Source organism: Haliotis rubra, unplaced genomic scaffold (genome assembly GCF_003918875.1).
Source record: "Haliotis rubra isolate DU_JTF1 unplaced genomic scaffold, ASM391887v1 Scf106, whole genome shotgun sequence".
NCBI classification, from domain to species: domain Eukaryota; kingdom Metazoa; phylum Mollusca; class Gastropoda; order Lepetellida; family Haliotidae; genus Haliotis; species Haliotis rubra.
This window is the reverse complement of record NW_025764959.1, coordinates 524,677-550,314: the sequence shown is the minus strand read 5'-3', so window position 1 is coordinate 550,314 and position 25,638 is coordinate 524,677. Positions and strand designations below refer to the sequence as shown.

The window sequence follows — 25,638 nt, the reverse complement described above, 5'->3', positions numbered from 1 at the left end:
TTTCACAGCTTCACATTCTGTGACATTGTGTCATCCTTTGATATGAAAAGACCTCGTGGAATGCATGGATTGCTTTTCCTGAACTTACAGGCACCTCTATTTCCCTCACCTGTCCACCACTTGAAATCACTAATCACTAATGCTGATTCATCAGCTTGAGAGATTTGTTGTACTGCTGTATGACAGAGCAAGCAACCTCATGAAAGTGAATGAAGCAAGAAAGCATTTGTTCACCACGATGGGGAGAACTTTGGACAATATTCCCCCAACAGAATCAGCTTTGATCCAACATATAAAGAGAGCTGTAAATCAGGGGAGTTATGTTTGAGAGCAATCCCTGATGAAATCACAGGAGTTACCAAGCCCTCTGCATAGGGTTGGCAATAACTCTAGGGAGAGCTTGGACCTGTATGGACAACTCTTCTATTGGCATGAAAGGGCTGCCAGGAATTGCTGAAATGCATGTGTATAAAATGTTCAAACTGGTCCAAGTGTTTAAAAGCAGCTCTTAAGTGCACTGCACTTTTCTGATCCAGTCAAGCTAGATACAATTACACATGATTGAGTAACCTTCCATAGATTAATGAGATAGCTACTTTGACATTGATGTTGAAATGAAATATGTTTGCGTTGATTTTGATAAGTTTTCATAGGTGATCTATAGCCAATCAAGCTCATATATTATAAATGTAAGTAAATCTAATGATATATTCCTTAAAATAAACTTTGGTCTGTTCTCACAATATTCTAGTTAGATAATTTATGAGGATTTAAAATTGAGTTAAAGGAACATTTTTTGGAAAATTCAATTTTTTCCCCACTTTTTCCCCCCAAATATATAAAATTACAACAATCTGTGAGGCTTCTCGTATTGAATTTGCAAAGAAATGATAAAAATATTTTAGATCATGGGATGATCTCATACTTATTTTACTTATTTTACTGAGATTCTAATTCAACTTAGTATGTAACACGATTGGTCAATGGCATTGTGTATTTCACGATTGGTCAATGCTATATATTTCCGACCATAATTACAATCAGCATATACGATCGCATTTTGAAAACCTATTCACCAAAACCTTTGGATGTATCCCTACACTATTGGGGTAACGCTGTTTTTCAGGGCATTGGCAATTGCAGAGGACCTAGGTCAGTTAACTCCCCTATTTAGCTAAAATGGATGGAATTTGTGTTAAAAAAAACAAAACAGTAACATAAATTTAATTGTAAGTTCAAACAACTTACTCGCAACGGGCTGTTGACCCTACACTGTTAGATCATGAAACAGGATTTATGACGTCATTATGGAGCGTGACCTCACCTGCTGTGACGTCATTTGACAACAGAACTTATCAGCGGGACATTAATATTTGCATCGGCCCGCTCAATTCTGATAACTAGAAGGCGGTTTCACGCTAATTCCATTCATTTTAGCTATAACACTATGATTTATTCATCAATCAGTGTCCGATTTAGTCTGTGTGCACATAATAAACGTGTTGAAATTTGAAACGGGAACTACTTTTTCTGTCGTTGGTGTATGTTCAAAGAGTGATATGATTGACCTTTGACCTAGAGGAACTTTGACCTGGTTTAAATAATGAATTTCTTCACGAAAATTCTCTCCTCAGGCGAGAAATATGTTTCAATACACCTTTAAAGGAACGCATTCTCTGCATGGAGCTGAGAATAAAAAGCTACTGGGACGCCCCAAATGTATAGAGGCAACAATCATAACCATTGTTGTTATAGTTGGCGATGTCGTCATCGTTGTGAGTGAGTGAGTGAGTATGCTTTTACGCCGTTTTAGCAATATTCCAGCAACATCACGGCGGGGGACACCAGAAATAGGCTTCACACATTGTACCCATGTGGGGAATCGAACCCGGGTCTTCGGCGTGACGAGCAAACGCTTTAACCACTAGGCTACCCCACCGCCCCGTCATCGTTGTTGTTAAACAAACAAGTAAATCTAACCAGAGCCCAAATCACATTAAACAGACAATTCATAACTCCTTCTATTCATGCATATTTGTGACGTTGACAACAAGGTGTTCACACAGGATAATACTTAAGAAAGGTACGATGTCAATCAAACAGAAGATAATACTTGGCTTAACAGGATCAGTATGTATTGACACAGCGTCTGTCCAGTAAATATATCGTAGAAACAACAACTCAGATTTATCACAATCAAAATCAGTGAAGTAAATGAAGGTTGTTTTAGCAATTAACAACAGTTGTGTTGTCACGATATGGCAGCCACGTGTCAATCACAATTATCTCAATCCGTGTCGTTAGCTATACCGTGCCTCAACACGCGTGAGTTGACGACAAACTGCTGTATAAACACCGTCTAGACATTGGATTTATTCCCCTGAAGATAGCACGTGTCACGTGATTTGTATGTCTATATGACTTGACATCGATACATCTAATTTGAAAAATAAAAATAAGTCGTTATCTTTGTTAGGATTAACAGAAAAAAAAATTGGATTTATTCCCCTGAAGATAGCACGTGTCACGTGATTTGTATGTCTATATGACTTGACATCGATACATCTAATTTGAAAAATAAAAATAAGTCGTTATCTTTGTTAGGATTAACAGAAAAAACGTTATCACGAATGTACAGCAGTCTGAGGTTACACGTATTCTGTCCTGTTTGTGTCGCTTTGCAATGCAAGGATCCGCTGATCATTGGCCATGATGGGGTTTCATGATCCAGTAGCAATAAGTTCGTGGTTTCCTCAAACGTGGTAATTACTGTTGGCGCTGTCCCAGACTTTGTGTGCACAAAGCTGACACGCTGTTACTGAAGTGAAATATAGCTGAATGTGGAGTTAAACCAAACTCACAGTGTCGCTCATCGTGTATTTCCATAGTTATTCTGCATTATGCAGAATAGAGTTCAACATTAATGGGAGATAACTCTTACGTCTCTATTGGTCACCGTTTGCCATTGCAACTCATTTCGGTATCAATGAATTTTCTTTGAATATTCGCGTGGTTATTCGACATTAACATCAGCAGAAATACACAAATGGATTTATTTTTTTTTAAAAGCGTGTTCGAGCATAATAACTTTTCCAGATCATTCGATTTTTTTTTTTAATTATTTGTTTTGTAATGGTTTGATCTTTGAGGGGCCAACTTTGAAAGATAAATGCATACAGTTAAAATGAACCGGATATATATCACAAATGTTATAATACAAAGAAACTATATAATGTTAAATGTGAACAATTATTAACGAACTGTCTGTAGTAACCTACCTTCGTGATTCAATTATTTATGAACAATATTTTTGTGACATACATATACATATATGAGAGAGAAAGAGAGCGGAGAGAGTTTATAAAAGTGTAACAAATATACACAATTGAGACACAGATTATGTGTTAAACGTTACAATTGCTATATGTATTCATAACTGGATTAAGATTTTAAAGAAACGGCCATCTCTAAGGCTTCAGAGACACTATAAGATATCAGTATTTTATATATTATACATGTATATACATAAGAATGCTACTCTTTGCACCCTGTGGAAAAAGTATTGTATTTTTTTTTAAATCAGTCAGAATTTAAAAGACTATAACACACGATAATCAATCATTTCATCCTAAATCTTCATAAAATGAACATCATATTGGAAAACATTAATTCATTCTAAATAATTCTGTTATACCACGGTTTTCAAGCATGGTATATCTGACTAGCTATAGCTTTTCAACACAGTCACCCATGCATAGTTCACCATAAACGTGCGATCAAGGTTTATTATAGTTTGATCATGTATGTTTTTCATAGAACAGATTTGCTTTCTTAACCGTCTGACCTCGAGAGCCGTGCCTCTGATAGTTATACCCTATAGAATATACGTGATACCTGAATCGGGGTCTGTTTGTGGACACTATGATCGATCCGAGAGCAGGACATTTTAATTAAACTCTGGAATGTCTTCAAAGAGTATGTTTTATTCACCACACGTTTTGCGTGTCTATATTGCTGGATCTCCATGCAGGGCACATTCCATAACAAATGTAGTGACGCGCGTCGTGAACGGAGATATCGCGGTGTGGTGAGCTTGACGATAACGCCATTCCGACTGCATTGCCGTTACATGACAGCAGTCGATGACTGTATATCCAGTGTCTATAAATATACATTTTGAAATGTTCGAACCATTTAATGCAGTCTCGGTTCTTCCTTGTACTCTTTCACTTAAAACACCATTGAGGTCCTTTGGTAAATTTGTTTTTTTACATTAATGGCAGTAATAGCAAATATATGATTTAATCGGTTCCGAAAATATATGAACAATCAACTTTAATGCATGAAAATTGAAGAAAAAGATAAAACTGGGGGAAAGCATAAAGTCACTTTTCGAAATATATACTGACGTACATAAAAGTACACACCGGGTGTTTTGGGACTATTCCCATTGAAACCATGAATATTTTGCTAGCAATGTTGTAATTGGGTACAATATCTGTGGTGTTTTGGAAACACTTGCACAATCAAAACACTTTTTAAATATTAATGCTGTTTTAAAGAAAATATTTTACCAAAGAATCAGGTGTGTACTTTCTTTTGAACGTCAGTATAGTAATCAATGCCCGTGCATATTCAAACATAAATTATTTGAAACTTTCCTGAAAGTAAGGCTTTTGTCAAGACGATAAAGGACACCCGTTGTGGTAGGTTTATGGTTAGCCTCCGCTAGTCTCCCCCGAAGACCAAGGTTGTTTCCCGAATGGGTGCAGGATGGGAATCACATTTCTCATGTCCCCGTCGTGATAGTGCTGGAATATTGATAAAAGCTGTGCAAAACCTCACAAGGCAAACATACTCACTCCATAATGGCAAATATAGAAAACCAGATAAATACATGCTAGAAGAATACTTTGTGAATACGTTGCTAGTTTAATGACAAAAAACAACATAACTTTTCATTATCCAAGAGCGCATTGTCACCCATCCATCAGACGGGTGTCGCATATTTCGAGGTCAGTTCGTTTAGCCCATTGTAGAAATAAAAGGATAAAGATATGCTCGAACAATCTTTTGTGAATGCCTTGATATACTGAAGAAGACAAAATTAGACAACAACTCTCATTATCTGCTAAAACCAATCTGTTCCCTGCTGCCATATGAACTATTTCCTTCCCCAATATTATCACAGCGCCACTGAGCATCTCTGCGGTGGATATTAGGCGCTTTATAAATAAATTATTATTATTGTCCAGAAAGAGCACATCGTCACCCATCCATCGTACAGGTGTCGCCTAATTTCGACGACAGTTCCTATAACCCACTGTGTTATCAAACAAAGCTATGGACCAGTGATCAGCCGATAGAACAGTCCGGTGAGATGAAATAACACAAGGTTAGGTATCTCGGTATCTCCTACCCCACCTAGAATATTGATCTCCAGATTCAGATTCTTTATTCTCCATAGGACCACCAAAGGTGGTATAAGAGTGAATTACAAGGTATAATAATACAGTATGATGTGCAAGATAGCAGTACATATAATGGGTACAACAAACATGATAGTGAGAGGTTATGACACTCGTGTTGCAATAATATTTATAAATGTTGCAAGGGATTTCAGTTCCTTTCTTTTACTGGATGAAAAGAGTAATTTGAAAGAATGGAGGCTGGCATTATTGGTATATTTAATTGGTATAAGATTTTTCAAGTGATGTACATCGAAAAATGTAATGAAATTCGTCTGCTATGGCTGATGAATTACAAAGGTTGCAGGTGCTATTTTCTTTTGGTGTAATGGTCCAGCAACCTTTTTCAATTGGTAGTTTATGATTTCAGTAACCCATGCTTGTCGTACGAGGCGACTAACGGGATCGGATGGTTAGGCTCGCTGACTTGATTGACACATGTCATCGGTTCCCAGTTGCGCAGATCGATGCTCATTGGGTTGTTTGGTCCAGACTCGATTAGTTACTGACCACATGGCTGGAATATTGCTGAGTGCGGCGTAAAACTCACTCACTCACTCACAACAATTTCTGTAGTCAAAGAAATTGTGGGCGAATAAGACCTACACGTAAATACGTTAACCATTTTGTGCAGAGAACAGAGCGGGGAAAATATTTATTTGACCAACACCAATATGACATGATTTTCAACCAGATATCCGTATATCAATGTTGTCATTTTTAAAGAAACACAAAAAGTGTTAATCATATTTGTACAACCAAGCTATTGTTTGCAAAGGGCTACTGAAGATCCATATATTTATCTGCATTGGTTTGAGAACAGTTGGTCTAAGCAACAATATTTCGTCATGTACGGTATATAGTCATTAACATATTTTGGTCATACAAGTACGATTTGATGCTCATCGTTTAATATATGACATTTTCTTACATTTAGCATTAATAGAAATTTCGCAATTCTAATTTTGTAATTGTAGTGCGTAGAAGCTGTTTGACTTCAATAATTAATTTCTAACCAAAAGACACCCTAAAACAATAGCTACATCTATACATATCTCAAAACAAAATATTAAACTATGTATTTTGCGTTAACATAAAATATGATATTAAATGAGAAGAAACATGTAATATAGGCGTGTTACGTGATGCATCATATAAAACACACAGTCAAAACAAGAACACACAACACCTGAAGAACCGTGAGTAATACATTTTGGCACTTTACCTTATACAAACACCGGGCCAGTTCTGGCCTAAATGACACCAGATAAATACATATTGTTTTCAGTAGAATTGAATAAAAAGTATTATAAAAAATATTCATATATATATATATATACATATACATTGATATACCCTGTGTATTTATCATTTTGCATATACATGTATGTCATTTAATCCTAATTAAAGCAGCTGTCCCAGCTGATATAAACGTGAGGACATAGGTGGCATGCGATTGTTCACTGTAATCGTCCCCAATGACAATCTTTGTAGGGCTAGCTAAAAAGATCGAAATCGGAAATGTCGATTGGGAACAACTACTAATTAGTATCGATAAAAAACTTATGTGGTCCAGAATGATCGTACATAAATTGCTATGATTAAATATAGTTTTCATTTACACAGACAACACATTAGGCTGGGTTTCTATTTATGGTCTGCTCCTGAATTATTTTCAACACGGCGTTTTGTTCGTAATCCAGGTGATGTGAAACATTGTGATTTTTTAACAATTTCTTTTCAGGCATTAAAGCTCAAATTTACCTCTCCAATATTTTATCATTAATCAATCGATATTGAGTTAACCAGTATCGATCTGTGTGATTGATATCGATAACCAGCCCTAAGGTGGAACAGGGAAACTTGGTGTTACCTTTAGTAAGTGAAGCACACAAAGTTTCAGCCATGTTTTGACCTCTGTCCGTACTTAATACTATCGTTAAAGTTAAACCAGGATATTGCACTGACAATGCATTATTATCCGAAAAGGGAATTCTTTGTACACGTGGAATTGGTAACAGATTAAGAACATATATTTAGCATACACTACATAAATACAAACATTTCAATAATCACAGAGAATCGGTGTTTAAATCAGATACCAAAATTTCACATAAGTATAAAAAAATCCAAGACGATTAAAAAAAGAAGTACGTTTTAATAGTCGTTTAAATGACGAGAGCTAGCCGGGGTAAAAGATTTATGAGAGTTAAATTTGTTATAAACTGTGGCTAAAGACAGCTCCTCCAGACAGTAGGAGCGTACATCCATTGCTTCAAACGTCGTCTGGGACAGTTCTATTTTAATGGGATACCTTCACGACAGGATTTTCATGTAACATAGTCCTTTGTTATACTCATGTACCACTGATGGTGGATTATTTTTAGTACTGACTGACTGACTGAGTTTGGTTTTACGCCGCTTTTAGCAATATTCCAGCAACATCACTGCGGGGGACACCAGAAATGGGCTTCACACATTGTACCCATGTGGGGATTCGAACCCGGGTCTTTGGCGTGACGAGCCAACGCTTTAACCACTAGGCTACCCCACCGCCCCTTATTTTTAGTAATAAACGTGTGATGATGATGATGATGATATCAAATGTTACATGTATAACGTATTCCGGACTATTCCCCTAAACCATACAACAAGTCCCAATAAATCTTACAGCTATTATTCAAATGAACATAGTGAATTTTCTGGGTTCATCTTCTTTTTATTCTACCTGATGATGAGGCCAGAACAAGCCCTGAAACGTTGTACCAAACAATAAAAAGATGAAACCCAGAAAATTCTCTATGTTTATCAAAAAGCATTATCAAACATCTATTATTCAAATATTTGATATTTATTAAATATATTACAAATATGACATAACATATTCATAACGCCAGAACATATTCAGGCAGTAATCAGTAATCGGCAAAATAGTGATGAACAATATGTGAATACATCTCTACGCACAATGCTTTTGTTTACTGTTTTTATACATAGAAAGACGTATGACCTTCAGATTAAAGCAATTTTCAAAATCATTAATGATGCAGACATCAGCGTGAATACGATAAATAGAGAAGGAAGGGGGCCTTTCGTAGTGTTGGTCGTTTTTACCCAATGATCGATGGATGTGAAGTTTATAATTTGAGGAAAGGCTTTCTAAAGAATCCCACACGGCTTGAGGACGTTACCAAAGCCTCGAAATATTTTTTGGAAAATATAGCTTCATTTCGTCCCGGGTTTGAAAATACCAAGTGCCACCATTTGTCAAGCAGGGCGTAGAATGATTTATGAGAAGGCGAGTGTTATTGTCATTAGCTCGACTGGATCTTGGGGCTGGAGTATGCTGGATTTCGTATACATGTCAGAGGTCAAATTTTACGCAGTATTGCCAGTGTTATACGTCAGAGATCACGTGATATTACAGCGCGAGGGGGAGATAAAGTTGGGCAAGAGACTGAAATCTTTGAGGGTGTGCAGAAGGAGATATTTTCGATGTATAGCTGAACTCAGGTGCTTAGTGATATAGTCAGTTGCCAAAAGCTCCCATTTTTCTTTGTGATGCGTGTCGACAAAACGGTTTATTTGTTGCTAATAATTTGAATGTGTTTAAACTTAGCATATACACTCAAAAAAATGGGTACAATACACGTTTTATTCCCCAGAACCGCTTTTACAATTTAGGAACATTGTGAAAGAGTGTTTCAGTATGAAATAAGCGCATAACATCCCACCTTCAGTATTGTACAATGTGTCACACATCCGCTTGTTATATTCAGTATATACTAAATATAACATAGTAGACCGTTTAGATGAGGTTGTGTGTATTCAAAGACAGGCACATCATAGCTGACGCCGTTGACAGACAGACAGACAGTTTATTCTCAAGAGAACCCACCAACGGTGGTACATGAGAAAAGTACAATATAAATTCGCATATGATAATATAATCAATCAAGATGACAGCAATATAAGGTAAATACATATATATAGTGAAATTTTCAATGAAATATGACAAAGTAAGTTAGCAATATTCACATGCAGCTGCAACTAGTCTGAAGATGATGTTGATGAATTTAGACAGGTCTTTCACATTTTTTACTCTGGTTAATGTAGACACGACAGCGATATCCGTGTAGATTCATTGAGTAGACCCCCAAATCTTGGGCCATGACAGTGGAATAGATGTACTTGTATGAAGACATAATCCAGCATGATCTATAAAAAAAACCAAAATGACAATAATATAAAAAACAAATAAAAAAAGAAAAATACTATTCCAGGTCACGCCAACATAAAAAGATTTACAGGTGGCGATTTTGCTGTATCGTATATATTTTCATGGACCGTGTGTTAGTAAAAAGATCAAATTCAATGACGACATACTAAAAAGAGTAAACTGAAGTTTGTGAACAGTGGCTGAATGTTGGTACTGGTCGCTTAGGCTATCCACCACATATGTCTTCGATTATTTATGCTGTAACTGGAATATTGCGGAGTGTCTATTCTATTCTATTCATTAATTCTAAATTGGAAAATACATGTACATACATTCCTGTTCGAAGATAAATGAAATACTCTCATTTAATCCTCTTGATTAAACATGAAATAAAACATAATTAACACATTTTCATTTGATTAAACAATATATGGATTAAACGCAGTATGTGTCCCTAATTAAGATACATGTCGTGTTCTGAGCACGACACATTGCTTCTGTTCCCTAATGAAGCCTTATTCATTGGTGCTATTAAACATCCCCACAATAGCACAGCTAATTTCTTACCCGTATATTGACAAATCCATACCGACGGGCTGGTATTCGCGAGCTGTCACCTGGCGACACGAACTCGTTGTTGGCACTGATAGCCATTAACAATGGTCACTAATTGCTAATGTTGCCGATATGCATTACACTGATGTCAAGTTTATTAGTCAGTAAGGGAGATGTCTCCTGATATTAGTTGACTGAATTAAGTCCAAATGTACCTTGATTTAAATGGAGCAAAGCATTTATTTATTTATTTATTTATTTATTTATTTATTTATTTATTTATTTATTTAATTTTGTTTTGTTTGTTTGTTTGTTTGTTTGTTTGTTTGTCGAAAAGGGATTGTGCAGGAAATGGGAACTAGGAGGAAACCTCTTCTTATGATTAATACAATCCTTGTCGATTTCATCGTGAGGTGGGCGTGGTGTGATGCAAGTGCAACTGAACCTTTATTTTCGTCACAGCGGAAAGAAACGTACGCTGTAAGAAATATACACGTCTCGTGTTTTATAATAAACAACGTCCCTCGTCGAGTTTTGATTTGAAGGCAAATGAACAGCTTATGTGACAGTCGTGCACAAGTTCTCTCACACATGCTCAGTTATAGCCGATTTTAGAGACATTCTATGATCAATGTAAATATTTCTTGTATTTGTGTTTCAAATATATTTAACTGACCATGTACATTTATATTTAGATAAACTGACCATTTTTCGAAAAATATACATATATTCATTACAACAATGTTTTTCATAGATAGATAGATAGATAGATAGATAGATAGATAGATAGATAGATAGATAGATAGATAGATAGATAGATAGATAGATAGATAGATAGATGTAACACAATAAGTCACCGATGGAGTGACGGGTATAATGTAAACGTAATTTTCTCTCGTCACGTTAATACTAACAATGCGACAATAAGTTTTAACTCACTAACTTAAGCTGTATAAGAACTGTATATTTAGCTAACACTCAGATTCATTAAATTGATAAAAGATCTTAGTGACGGATTATTGTAGTACCCGAGGTCAATACCCTGTTTCCGTCAAATTCTCTCAAAGCTTTACATAGAATTAAAACTAAATAAATGGATAATGTTTGTTCATGTATGTCTAGCTTTTCACGAGTAAAGCAGTGTACGTTGTTTATAATTGAAAAAATAGATATGTAGTATTGTGTCGATTAAGGTTGTATTATCTATATCCATCCATTTGTTCATTTACAATATGTTTTTAAAATTCAAAATTTTTAAAAGGCTTGTATAACACTCAGTGACTTCTACTATATTGGATATTATAGTTCATGTATATGTAAAATCGCTGTTACAATTTTCCACACCTAAAATTTTACAACCAAGCTTTTAGCACTCGGCAAGAATCGGGTAGTCATGGCTGCGGCTCGCGACTCGTGTTCGGGGCAGGGGGCGTGGCAGTGCTGAGTAATTTCCGCCCTGTGAGAAATGCTTCTCACACATGTGAGAAAACATCGTCAGTCGGAAATAGAATCTGACGTTCGTAACTTCAGGCTACGCGGGCAACAGTGACTATACTCCAAGAAAGGTTGCTGTATTCAATAACGAAATATATTGATATGACGCATGGGTGGATTGGGGATGGATTTCAATTCGCCGTTCTTTCTCAAATCACCATTATTGCTGTGTGTAAAAGTTAGTACTTAACGACTAGTTTCGAAAAAGGCCTCGGGGCTTAGACTCAGTACATATCGACGGACACGGATCGTCCGATTTTTGTTGTGCACATGCAGAGATTTCAAAATTATCCCGGTTGACAAGTCACCTAAAGACACGAATGGGTCCCACATGATATCAGCTTTGATTCCTGCATTGTATCTATACTGATACCAATATTAAGTGTTAACTGAAAGTAATTAAATTACTTGCGCATCAACCTGATATGGTAGCCTGAGGTTGTTGTTATCGGTTTAGATAGATACGAGGCACAATAGCTCTCCCTCGTTCTTAGAGATCTTAGACAGTCTAGCGATAAACTATCACTCTCCAAACAATAGATAAGATTATAAAATTATCGACCGTCCCAGTCTGATAGTGAGATTGTGAATGGGATGTGGAAACGGTATGTGTTTTGTCGCGGGCCTCAGCTTGAACAATGAACCTATTGGTCTGATTGTGTGAATGGCCGCATACCTCTATAAAAGTAATCCAATGGCTGAACGCTTTGCTTAACCACCGACCAATGAAAGGGGGTTTTGCATGACCGCTTGGCAAGGGTTGTTCGGCCGGTGCGTTTACCTCCCTGATTGTGCTTTCAGTGGCATTTTCTAACATTGTCACTTAGTGTAATTACAGTCGAAGCCTATGTAGGTACATGAAACATGAACAAGTATTCATGATGCATATACGGCCCTGTTCTATTGTAAAATAGACCAAGTACCTTTCATTGCATCTCTTTATTGCAATAGGTTATTGTCGTAGGAGGAAAAAGGAACAGCTGAACACAAACATTGTTACAAAGCTGGAGCTTTGTACGACAGGGAGATTGTGTACGAGTTTCTTGGATTTCGGAGAACCTGTGACAAGATCTTCTTGAATATGTCGTGTGTTTATACGGATTCTAGTGGGATGTGGTCATGATCAATACGATTTCGCTGATTAGGAGGTAGCAAAGTCGAAACATAAGATTCCACGGCCCTTCAATTCCCCGGCACACATTTGGAAGTAAAAAATGGCCGCCGAAGGACATCAGGCGTTGAGTGTTTCGTGGTGTATTCGTGCCATTGCACTATGGCTTCTACTCAGTTATGGACACTGCTTCGAAATGGCTTGTATAGAAGTAAAGAGAGCGTTTACGGAAAAGGGCTTGGATGGAGATCAAGTTCCCTTGCGTCCCGTTACAGGTAAGACAGTGGAGGTAGTGACTATAGTCGATATTATCTGACCGAGGCAGCAGCCAGTTTCGTCTGCTAGGCTGGTCTTGGAGCACGATAGCAGGAGGATTCCTGGCCGTGTCAAGTAAAAATTGAGAAAATCGACAAGTGTTTCCCCTCACTATGTTCTGCTGATGCCTCATACCAGATCCGTAATATATTTCTTTATACCTGTATATACTGAAATATAATCACAAGCCAAATTATTAAATTAGTAAAGTAAGTGTTTCCCTGTTATTAACGCCAACAGCGTAGTGAAAACATCGGATGTATGTCATTTTACTTTTCAAGAAGGGATCAGTCGTTTGGCCATAAGTCAACAAAGCCTAATATTAGAAACATTGCTTTTCAGATCCAGTAGTAGTGACAGGAAATGTATAATTGACATTCCACTTATTCCTGAAAGCGCATACTTTTAAGCCATGAGTTATATAAATAAATATTTTCTTACACGTGATCGTTGTTAAATGCGATATAAAGTACAATCCTCTTTAGTCCAAAAGGTGCTTGTAAAGGCGCTAAAGTAGACAATTATTAAAAAAACGTAATCCATAATGGCTCCCCCACCCACCATAATCTTTGTTCAGGGTGAATCACATCAGACCAACTCCATAACCTAGTTATTTTGTGAATAAAACACCTACAATATTCAGTGCAGGTTGAGATTGCCGTAGCATTTAAAGTTCCTTAAACCATTCTGATATCTGTTGTAGTTGTCTCAAGGGGTAATTGAGCTTGGATTTTATGAGAGTGTAAAGAATTTGGTTACAGCTTATGATCCTCTGCCACACATAAGCTCGGTCTTGCCCACCTTATCGGGTTCTCTCTCACTGACTCTCCCTGCCATCGTTGTTTCACATACAGGAACAAAGTGACTCAGTTTTGTGAAATATGGAAACATTCAACCCACAGATAACCTGAATTTGATCAAGTTAAGTTTGGTTGGAATTTTATCTGTTACCATCCTTCCTAAAAATCCACTTTTCTTCTTTGTTCAGCTCACCCAAACAGAGTCCTCCACTCAAGACTTGTGTTTTTGGAAGTCCAGCCCAGTTTGTCGTTAGGGACATATTTGGTTTCATTTGAAAATGTTTACTGTTTATGTAATTTCATGACACAGTTGTCAGATTCAAGTTACTCCATTTTGTCAGTCTTTTTTCTTCGTCTTTGGCTTGCATGAAGAGTTTCCAGTTCTCATCTAGATATACAAAGTGTATGACATTTAAATAAATACTTGAATCCATGTGCTACTCCTTGCATAAGAGCATTTTTAAGATGTTGATGGGCCCTGTTACTGATCTGATAAAGATAAAGGGAACCCAAGATTAAAATGTGCCAGGGAACTTTGACCACAAAATTCTCGTTAATTCCTAAGTTTGTTTTCCCGGTACTGATAATATTTTGTATTTTCATATTTCTGGGGTGACATTTTTATTTTCTGAACTAAACTATACTTTTTAAATAAAATTATATATATGAGCATTGTGAAGACAATATGTATTTTTATAAACAATATTAAAGAAAGAAAGCCATCTTCTGAAAGATGTGTTTTATGTCATCCATGTCTTATAACATTAGTAAATGTTGGTTTATGTTTTTTGTGCAGAATGCTTGGCTTTAGAAATGGCAGCTTGGTAAGGTGTTGACATTTGGTATTGAAAGAAGTGCTTGTCATTGAAAATGTTGTGGTCAAACAAGATATCCAAATTATTCTTGTCTTCCATGAAATCAGGGCGGTGGGGTAGCCTAATGGTTAAAGCACTGGCTCCTCACTCCGAAGACCCTGGTTCGAATCCCCACATGGGCACAATGTGTGAAGCCCATTTCTGGTGTTCCCCTGCCGTGATGTTGCTGGAATATTGCTAAAAGCGGCGTAAAACCAAACTCAGTCAGTCATTCCATGAAATCAGATTGTTCCAGCATTTATGCGTACAAGATGTCTAAAATGTATAAACTAGTACACAACAGTTAGACCCAAATGTATGTTTGGTTTGAGAATCGATTTGCCTGTTAGTGTTTGCAAATTGCCTGTTTTCTGCTGTATTCTGTTGCTGGGGATTAAGCCATGTTCGAAGTTGATCTATTACTGTCCCTTTTGAAAAGTGAAGTGCTCGGCTACTAGAAGGTAGATTGTTGGCCAGTACCAAGCCTTATCATCAATCTTCTTATTAGCTAACAGTTGTTAGCCCAACATTGTACTCCTTCCAGTTGATTGTTTTCTCCTTGTGGAACCCTTAGCTTCCCTGTGCACCGTTGTGCATGTTTTGTACGGTAATTTATTGCTTGGCGATTACAAAGAGTGAGCTTTGATTCCTTCTGTCACGTGCCAATGTTGCAGAATTTACGAGGGTGGACTATATATAAAGGGTTAATCGAGTGTGTGTTTTCTGCTGTAGAGAAGAATTACCTACAGTCTGTGTTGTCAGTTGTTACATCTCAGCTGTTGTATTGTTGCATGATTGAAAAATGAGAGTTTGATGAGGAGTTCTGTTGTTACAACGTATCAGTCAGGATGGGTAAGGCATTGCCTGCTTGCAGTGCCAATGTTCTCAAAGATGTCAGACTTTCTGTATTGTCCTCTGTGCAGATAGCGGCCTTCCGTCTATGGTGTTGTATGTCGTGGTGTAGACTAAGGCTTAGTCTCTTAATATATATAATTTTGATAGTAACAAACAAGCCCATTTAAATTGAAAAGGAGACCAGAGATCCTGAACCTGAGGAAATCTAGACTTACTTTATTTAGGGCTTTAGCACTGCAGATTGGCAGTAGGGACAATAATGTGGTTCAGGGAATGTGAGACAGACTGGTCGTGGTGTAGCTGACTCCATGGGTTTATCCTGGAAGCAAGACTAATGACCATTGACAGGAAAATTGGGATTATGAATTGTTTATTCTAAACTATTATTTTATACAAAACCCCAACTTTTTTCTTCTTAAATTCAGAGGTATCATAATGTATACGTGTTTCGGTAAAATTGAACCACTTCTTTATTGTTTGAAGTCAAGTGTATGTCACTTTGACCAAGACATTGCATATGTTATAAGTAGAAACTATAATCCAGAATTCTAATTCCCATTTGGGAATTTTCAGTCACATTTGCTACGGACTTAGGGCCATATATTGGCTCCTGAGCAGGTCGTGATAACACTTTGGCTAAAAAAAGGTACACTGTGTTAGGTATCATAAGTCCTTTGTTTTGGGAAAGTATCTTATTAGCAATTTTTTTAAAACATGATTGTGATGTAGTAATGTACAATTATGTTCAGATTAATCCAAATAGAGGATCATGTAAGTCCTACATTTTGATGGGACAGTATTTCCAGAGCATATGTGTGGGTGTTATGCAGCTAAATATGTCTGGCTATCCAAATTAAAAGATCCATGATTCCGATTGACAAAATAGTGTTAATTTCTTCAATCCAAATTCACAATGATGGTCATGTCTGATCAAAAAGACACAGCAATAAAAATACGAAACAGCTAATCTGTAATCTGACAGCTAATCTTTATACTGTGTCTCATTCTTATTACTGTAATCGTAGTTATTTTCGCGTGGGATCAATTTTTGCGTTTTTAGCGCAAAAAGATTGTGCGTCAATAATCACACCAAGTGAAATATTCATGGTCAATTTATGACAAAGTTCAGACAAATACACAAGTAGGAACAACATGCAATTTGTTTAATGCAGCCAAGCAGTGATTTGACCATGTGAACAACACGTGTTCATAAACAACAAACACTACTTTATTATTTCTATGTTTAATTATTGTAAGTACTGGTATACACTCTTCCTTACTTTGTTGTCAGTTAATCTCGCATATGGGACCGGTGTTGTCATGTTGACACAAGTATCATCCCACCTCTCTATCTGATTGTTTTAGTAAACACAATTCAATTATGGCGGCTAGCTTTGATCATTGCATATCTATTGGTTGTGAAAACTTTGTAATGGATACCATCACTCAGGTGTTTGAAATGCGTGAAAAAACAACTGCTCTAACATGGTTTTGGTGAACTTTCTAGAAAATTGCACCCCATGAAAATATATACGATTACGGTATATTAAATATGTGCTTTTGCTTATATGTATCTCCTATTTTCTCCTTGTTTGGGTTGCAACACCTAGGAAGATACTCTGTGTCTCCTTGAATCAGTGATGATATAATGTTTGTAAGTTGGAGTGAGCGAACAGGTGCTTGTCGGGATGGGCAGCCGGTGGGGAATTATGGGTTTGGGATGGGGCTGTAGTAGACTAACAACTAGTCTCTGAAATGAACATATTTACAAAAAAAAGCTCATAGTAGAAAAATATGAAATAAAATGAAAAGGAGCCCAGAGACCTTCTTAAATTTCAGAAGCTGTGGCAGTCTAGACTTGCTACATTTTCTAGACTTATGTGGGCTTTCTTTGATATATTTGCTTCAGGGTCTGTATGACAGACTAAGGCTGTAGTTGGAAAGTGAAAACTTTGGAATGGGATTGACAAGCATGTTTGGCAACATTACAAACTGCAGTAAGATATAGCTATTGTGTTATGAGTTATATCACATCCTTGGAAGTTGCATAATAACAGTCAAATCCCATTATTATCACAGTGGCTTCTAGACAATGACAGCTGGAATTGTCTCACATAGACGCTTCAGTCACAGGGAAACTACCTTCTGTTGGAAGAGAATACTACATTCAGGATAAACACAAACACACTACATACTGGATAGACATTATTTCATCATGTTCATATTGCTACAGTTTTTATTTTAATTGGCAGAGCTTCTATGGGAAAAGAAAAAAATCATTTTTAAATTGTCTTTCTTTGTGGTCCCCCTTGTATTCTTTGGAAACCATGTATACTTTTATTACCAAATCCAGCCTGCATGCTTGCCGTAGTGGAAGCTAGTTCCAATACAGTTGTATTTCTTGGCAGCGTAGTTCCAATACAGTTGTATTTCTTGGCAGGGTAGCTGCAATACAGTTGTATTTCTTAGAAGAGTAGCTCAAATATAGTTTTATTTCTTGGAAGTGTAGCACAAATACAGTTGTTTCATAGAAGACTAGCCAGTACATAGTTGTGTTTTTTGGAAGGTAGCTGCAATACAGTGTTTTTGGAAGGGTAGCCTCAAATACAGTTGTTTCATAGAAGACTAGCCAGTACATAGTTGTGTTTTTTGGAAGGCGTCTCAAATACAGTTGTTTCATAGAAGACTAGCTAGTACATAGTTGTGATTTTTGGAAGTGTAGCACAAATACAGTTGTTTCATAGAAGACTAGCCAGTACATAGTTGTGTTTTTTGGAAGGCGTCTCAAATACAGTTGTTTCATAGAAGACTAGCTAGTACATAGTTGTGATTTTGGAAGGTATCTCAAATACAGTTGTATTTCTTGGAAGGGTGGCTCATGTACAGTTGTGTTTCTTAGAAGAGTAATACAGTTATGTAACTTAGAGGGGTTCACTTTTCCCACAGTAGTTTTATTTTTGAAAGTGTTCACAAGTTGATCATTCAAGGATGTATCATATTTTGACATCATATGCTTTTTACCTCACCTCCATGGAAATGACGAAAAGTTGAAGTAAGCCGATAATGTCCCAGTTGGTGGACAGGATCATCATGGCAATCTAAACAAGTGTAAATATAAGCTGAAGGAATATTGGAATATTTCAGCAGAGCTAAATAGATGTTGTCAGTATTTGTGCATTTAGTAAAAACTTGTCAGTTTGTCACACTTTTGGGGAGTAATTGAACCTTGCATAATATTTACTGTTAATTTGAGTCTTTAATGCCACATTTTAGAATGCACAGTATTTTACTGTTACAGACAGTAACTTAAAGCAAGTAGGCTGTCATTCTCTACAAATAAGCTGTGTAATATGAATAAAATTTGAGCAAAAATCTCTTCTGATATACCGGTAACCATCACAAGTAGTTTGGCCATGGTACATTGGAAGCATTCAAGGTTTTCCTTTATATAAACATAAAATGTTTGAAGTTCTTTCTGAATGAAGTCATAAGTATTCCAAAGATCTGTTTTCCGTTTTAATTGCATATAAACATAGTAGGGGGCAGCACTTTTGTGAGTCACGGATGTTCTTTGCAGTGATACTTCAAAGCTTTGGGTATGGCTGGTCTCTTCCGATTCACTTGCTTCGTTCTTCGGAAAAAATATTCACTCCCGTGGTTGTGTGATTGCAAGGCCCAATGCCCACGTTTACTCTTCAAATATTGCTTCTTGGAAATTATAGAATGTTTATGATGTTGACTGTATATTTATGTAATCAATGACCCAACTAGCTACAAATTCCTTACAGAATCTCCCAGCGATAAAAAGCCAATCGTTTTCAAGTTTATGAAATGCTAATGGGATGATTAGGACATAAAATGGCAATGAAAATGTTACGAACATGTTTTGATTATGCTGTTTAGTGTGAATGCTTGACTAAGTCTGAGTGTATGCATCCCTTCATGCTGTAGAGAGTCTTACAAGGTGATTTGTTTTTACATTAACAGAAACATATAACTTGATACATCTTTGACTTTTGGGGAAAGTCCAGGGCATGGCCTGACATTGCTTCGTCAATTTGTTAAAAAAGATGGACTCATTTATGTTCAGACCCACGAAGGTCTGGGTTAGAATATTGATCTTCAGTAACCCATGCTTGTCGTAAGAGACGAACTAACGGGATTGGGTGGTCAAGCTTGCTGATTTGGCTGACACATGTTATCGGTTCCCAATTGCGCAGATCGATGCTTATGATGTTGATCACTGGATTGTCTGGTCCAGACTCGATTATTTGCAGACCGCCGCCATATACCTGGAATACTGCTGAGTGTGGCGTTTAACTAAACTCACTAACTTACTCATTTATGTTCACATTTTTGTCAGTCCTGAATTTCGGGTGAGTACAGTGATGACCTGAAAACATTGGTTTGTTGTTAAGTTTATCATAACACACAGCAATATTTCAGCTACCTGAAGGTGGCATGTTAATATTTGACCCTGGATCAGACAAACCAGTGATTGATATAATCCGCAACATCCCAAAGACACAGCAACCAAATTACAAAGTTTGATCATATGATCAAACATCATAGCGCTGCTCAGGTCACAATCAGTTGAAGTTAAGCAACGTATGGCTCGGACAGTCCTTGGATGGGTGACCGTGTTTGGAAGCTTAACTCCTGAGAGTTTCTAGGACTTCAGTCCTGCCGCACAAAGAAGTACATGTGATACATGTGGTCTCACCTTTGGCAAGTGAGTTTGTTCAAAATTGCCTCTGTTCACCCAGCAGAAAATGGGTACCCAGTGAAATATGTCGTGAGACTATTAAACTTCTAGCACCTAACAGGCAGCTTGGGTTATCTGGGGTAATAATGATCAGATTGTGCACTTTGAGCAGGATATCTAGCCTGGAAAAGGCGCGTTATAAATATTCTCATTATTATTATTAAATCATCACTTGTACAGAAACAAGTGCTGGGAGAGGGAAAGCCTGACAGGTAGTGAAACTGTAGTTGAGTTAGTGGAGAAAGTTTGTTAGAGGATCCACTAGTGTGGATGACATTCATTCCCGAAGTATACAAGTGTATTGGAGAAGAAGGGCCTGATTTTTATTTTCTGAAGATTAAGGAATTGGGAAATGCAGTATACTTCAACAAATGACAACTAACTGCCCATGACAGGTAAACTAGGAAATAATTATTTTGTACAAAATTCACATTATTTAAAGTTACTTTTTTTCTAAATTCAAATGTGTTTTAACTTTTTGACATTGCATTCACATCGGTTAACTTTGAGTAAACCATAAAGCCACTTACTCTATAATTTTCGCTGAAGGGGTCGTTGTTGGCACAGGTACAGATACTAGATATGTACCCCAGGTATGTTTCTGTATACAGACATGTACCCTAAACAAAGACAAACTACAGAAACGTACCCTGTACCCTAAACGACGGACAAGTCAATATTCCGCAACCCAAAACCGAAACCGTATGTAGTTGTTCCCGTTCAGCTGTTTGCGAGTGGTGTACGTTGTGCACAGTGAAATATTCGTTACTGTGTATGCTCTTATATAACGATATCAAATGCATCTTATGCAACAGTATGACAGTTCCATCAAGAAAACTCCACAATGCAGAATGGAATCGTCTAAGGGTACGTTTCTGTATTCTGATTTTGGCTAGGGTACATTTCGTTATACAGAAACATACCTTGGGTACACATCTGTAGTACCCATGCCGACAACGACCCATTCAGCGTAATTTTCCTTCTATTGTTTCACTAGAAAGCCTTAGCAACATGAGTCAGAAAATGTTGAGTTCCTATTGGGGAATTTGTACTGACAAGACATTTGCTGCTGGAAATAGGCAGGTTAGATAAAGTTAACGGTATGGGTGAGCTTTTCACTTGTATTATAGAACACCTGGATTTTATTCTTCATATTAACCCATTTATTTCAAAATATATGTTAAAGATTAAAATCAACCATTAGTTAAGATTGATATCAGCAATAAGGCTTATCCAGTACAAGACTGTTTTTCCTTTTGTGAAGAGGAAAGAAAAGCTTCACTCTGATGGAAATGAAAGATGTTGTTGTACAACCAAGAACCACAAGTTAAGGTAGAGGAATCCAGATAAAGGTCACCGGAAACCTGTATGTTAATGTTTGGACCTGAGAAGTTGAATGAACATGTGTTGTGATGTCTCTTAAACCTGGCAAGTGATAATTAATGTATGCGACTGTGACAATTGTTACCTTATCAAAGTCCAGAACACTGTTCCTACTGATAAACATTTTTCAAAGTCAAAGATGCGTGTCTCCAAGCTTCATCCCTTTGACCGTTTCCCCAACCAGCAATTATTTCAATAAGATTATCTAGGAGCACAACCATGTATCCGGGGCCAGACCAGCAGGTGTCATGATGGACAGGCATGTCACACATGACCGGGTGTGTGGGAGGGAGCCAGGGACATCTTACCCACCAAAACAAAGACAGATCACTCTCGGCATGTCTCCTGGGTCTGACCCTTCACTGGCAGCCAGGGTCAAGTCTGTGCATGTCACTGGCACACTGAGGTATTGTCTTGGGTTACAGACCCCAGAACATGCAGTCAATAAAACAATTACCCCAATTTGTCCATCATGAACTTCACAGCGTAATCTTAGATTAACAACTAGTCTCTGAAATGAACATATTTTACTGAGAGACAAAAAGGTCATAGTAAAAAATATATATATATAATGAAAAGGAGCCCTGAGTCGTGCCACATTTTCTAGACTTGCGTGGGCTTTCTTGGATATATTTGCTTCAGGGTCTGTACCAGAGACTAAGCGTAATCTGTGCTCATCCGCTTTTCAGGTGTCCTGAAATCTAATACTTATTGTCTCTGAGACTAGAAAACTTTGTTACCTACCTATACAAATTATGACATTTCATTTTTCAAATGATGTATACACAGTTTGGAATCGTGAATGGTTGGTTTGTGTGTTTTCTCTCTTTTCTTCCACTTCCATGTGATTAAAGGGATGTGGGCTGTGTGACTGTCTGAAGTCCCAAAGTTGAACAGATTTACATGTGTTTGAGGTTATGGTCTGTGACAAATCCAGGACCCTGGTTCAATGGGGTTGAGACCTTGAGTATTTTCAAAATAACATGGACGCCAAAATACTACTGTAGAAATTAATGAAATGCACTTGTACATATTTGTCCCCCTCTCACTCTCTCTCAATATACAATTGCTAGTTTTCGATAAAAAAAATACAGTAAGATATTATAAACGAAAACAAAGATCTATGCATAGTCAACTCTATCTGTCTCTGTCTCTCTCTCTCTGTCTCTCTTTCTGTCTCTCTCTTTCTGTCTGTCTCTCTCTCTCTGGTGCCTTTGCTATAGATATTGAGAAGATTGTTTGTTGAACTTACCCAATAAATCAGATTTTGGCTGAGCTTACCATTGCTTTAACCTTGCACAGTGACAACATAGAAACAAACTTTCAGCTGTCTGCATAAACTCCACATGCATAACCAACCTACTGAATTTTCCTGGATGGAATTAGCACTGAATGTAAATGTTTGTAAATGATAACAGTCCCGGAGCTGCCAATGTATATACATCATCTTCACCATTACAGATCGTGACTTATCTAAAGATTAATTTCAAAACGAATCCTTAGTATTTGGTTGGAAACATTACTGTTACTGTATTTGAATCTTTGTGAGAATGAATAGATTAAATTATTATCATTTTCTGCTACGAGGGTCAGGAAAAATCAGTTAATATATATTTAAAAAATAACTGATATTTTTACAATGTTGTCAAGGTTCGTTTCAGGTAAGAAGGCAGAATCTAAATTAAATATTCCAGGGGAATAAATCTGCCATTGAAATATGAAATGGTTATTTACTTGGCAGAAATGTGATACTACTCAGAAAAAGTTAAGGACAACACATTTCTTTAATATTACCATAGTTAATCTGTCATGGGATAGTCATGAAGATCCCAGGTTAGAATTGGTCTTCAGTACCCCATGCTTATCATAAGAGGCAACTAACGGGATCGAGTGGTCAGGCTTGCTGACTTGAATGACACATGTCATCGGTTCCCAATTGCGTAGATCGATGCTCATGCTGTTGATCACTGGATTGTTTGGTCCAGACTCGATTATTTACAGACCACCGCCATATAGCTGGAATATTACTGAGTGTGGCGTAAAACTAAACTCACTCACTGTCATGGTATAACATGAATTACCTAGCGTAATATGTAAGAATAAGATTTCCTTAACTTCTTTTGAGTTTTATAAATTAACTTCTGACACGGAATGCTATTTCAATTACTGCGGATGTTCCATACAGCTCTATAATGACCAAATGTCATTTTGAAATATGATCAACAAATTTAATAACACATTGACAAATGTCAGAGGAAGCTGATGTATTGGTCACATGATAAGTGGCCAAAGCGCCACCTAGTTGAGGAGGTCACAGTCAGGTGTGATTCGGGGAGGGTCGACATGTCCGGTGTGTTTGTGGAGTGGTTAAACATTCAAATACTCTCCTTGATTAATGGTGTGGTCGGTGTGTAGTTTGACAGAGTTAAGGTACTTGAAACATCAATTATACATCAAAGCTATCGGCTTGGATTATGTCTTGTCAGCATTTTCTATCAGATCTAAAATTGTCTGCATGATGTACATTTTTAGTACTTACTGATCTTGAGAGTAAGTTTCCCGAATTTTCAAAATGTGGAATATGAAAATTCAGAGTTCAGATCATTTTAGTTTCTAGGACGCTGACTGAAAATCATCCAAAATTTCCTAAATGTTTCTTTGAGAGGCATTTTAGAAGTTGTATAGGTGAAGGAAAACCAAGTTCTATGGATAGTCAACTTGCTTGATAACAGTGTTAGTACCTACACCAGAAACGTCACACTCATTGCAATAAAGAAGTTGACTATCCATAGAACTGGGTTTCTTTCCTAAATGTTATTCACAAATATGGTACTGACATGGAAGAATGTCCTGTCATATGTTCCTGAAGCTGTGAAAATGTCCCAGTGTCATTGTCCATTGCTGCCCAATCACTTCAATTCCAAACCAATGTTTTACATGATAATGACTGGATTCTCAGCATTGGTTAAAAATAAATTTGGATGCCAAATCCAACTGGTCAGCAGCTCATTTGGTCTTACGGGTCAAAAATTTAAATTGCTAAATCTGGGTTAAAAATAAATGGATTTTCACTAGTCTTGGACTAACAGTCCAGTCACTCTACTTGTTGGCGGTACACCTTGCTATAAAACAGTAATATAATTCTCTTGGACACATAGGGGGCGGTGGGGTAGCCTAGTGGTTAAAGCCTTGGCTTGTCACGCCGAAGACCCCGGTTCGAATCCCCACATGGGTACAATGTGTGAAGCCCATTTCTGGTGTCCCCCCACCGTGATGTTGCTGGAATATTGCTAAAAGCGGAGTAAAACCAAACTCAGTCAGTCAGTCTTGGACACATATCTTGCCTAAAAGGCCGGGACAAAGGTCGCGTGAGCAAGATCTAATCATTGTATTTCTTGCCTTTGTCGCCAGCTGTTTCCCAAGGCCTCTGTAATCCTAATCCTTAGAAGACTAATGATCCCGATTAAAATTTTCAACCTAAACCTACCCCATACACTGATAGATCTCTGGGAGTCCAAGCTGGTGCTCAGGTAATGTTAACACGCCATCAGTGCTCAAATTTGCAATTAACACACCTCTCCCATCCCCTGTTCTCGTTTTGGTGGATTTTGCGGGGAAACCCAAGGAGGGCCTTTGTTGCTATTTCACACCTGATTGGACAGGGTGAACAAACACAATGACATGTATGTATCAATTAGCCCGAGAAGAATGAACGTTAGCGTGAGCGTCACACACTCAGGGTTGTAATGTGTAAATTATGACTTGTTTAGTGTGATCTTAAAATAACCCTTTAGTTTTATGCCCTCGACGACCTTATGT

The 25,638-nt window shown here is 37.3% G+C and overlaps 1 protein-coding gene across 1 annotated transcript in view; it reads left to right on the top strand.

Annotated features, from left to right (window-relative positions):
* The first annotated feature begins 12,617 nt into the window (after positions 1 to 12,617).
* LOC124277431 (glypican-6-like) overlaps positions 12,618 to 25,638 on the top strand; it is a 102,382-nt gene continuing 89,361 nt past the window's right edge. Inside the window, exon 1 of the mRNA XM_046713133.1 lies at positions 12,618 to 13,122. Within this exon, the coding sequence (XP_046569089.1) occupies positions 12,951 to 13,122 (172 nt within the window). The 5' untranslated portion in view covers positions 12,618 to 12,950. The remainder of the gene's footprint in view (positions 13,123 to 25,638) is intronic.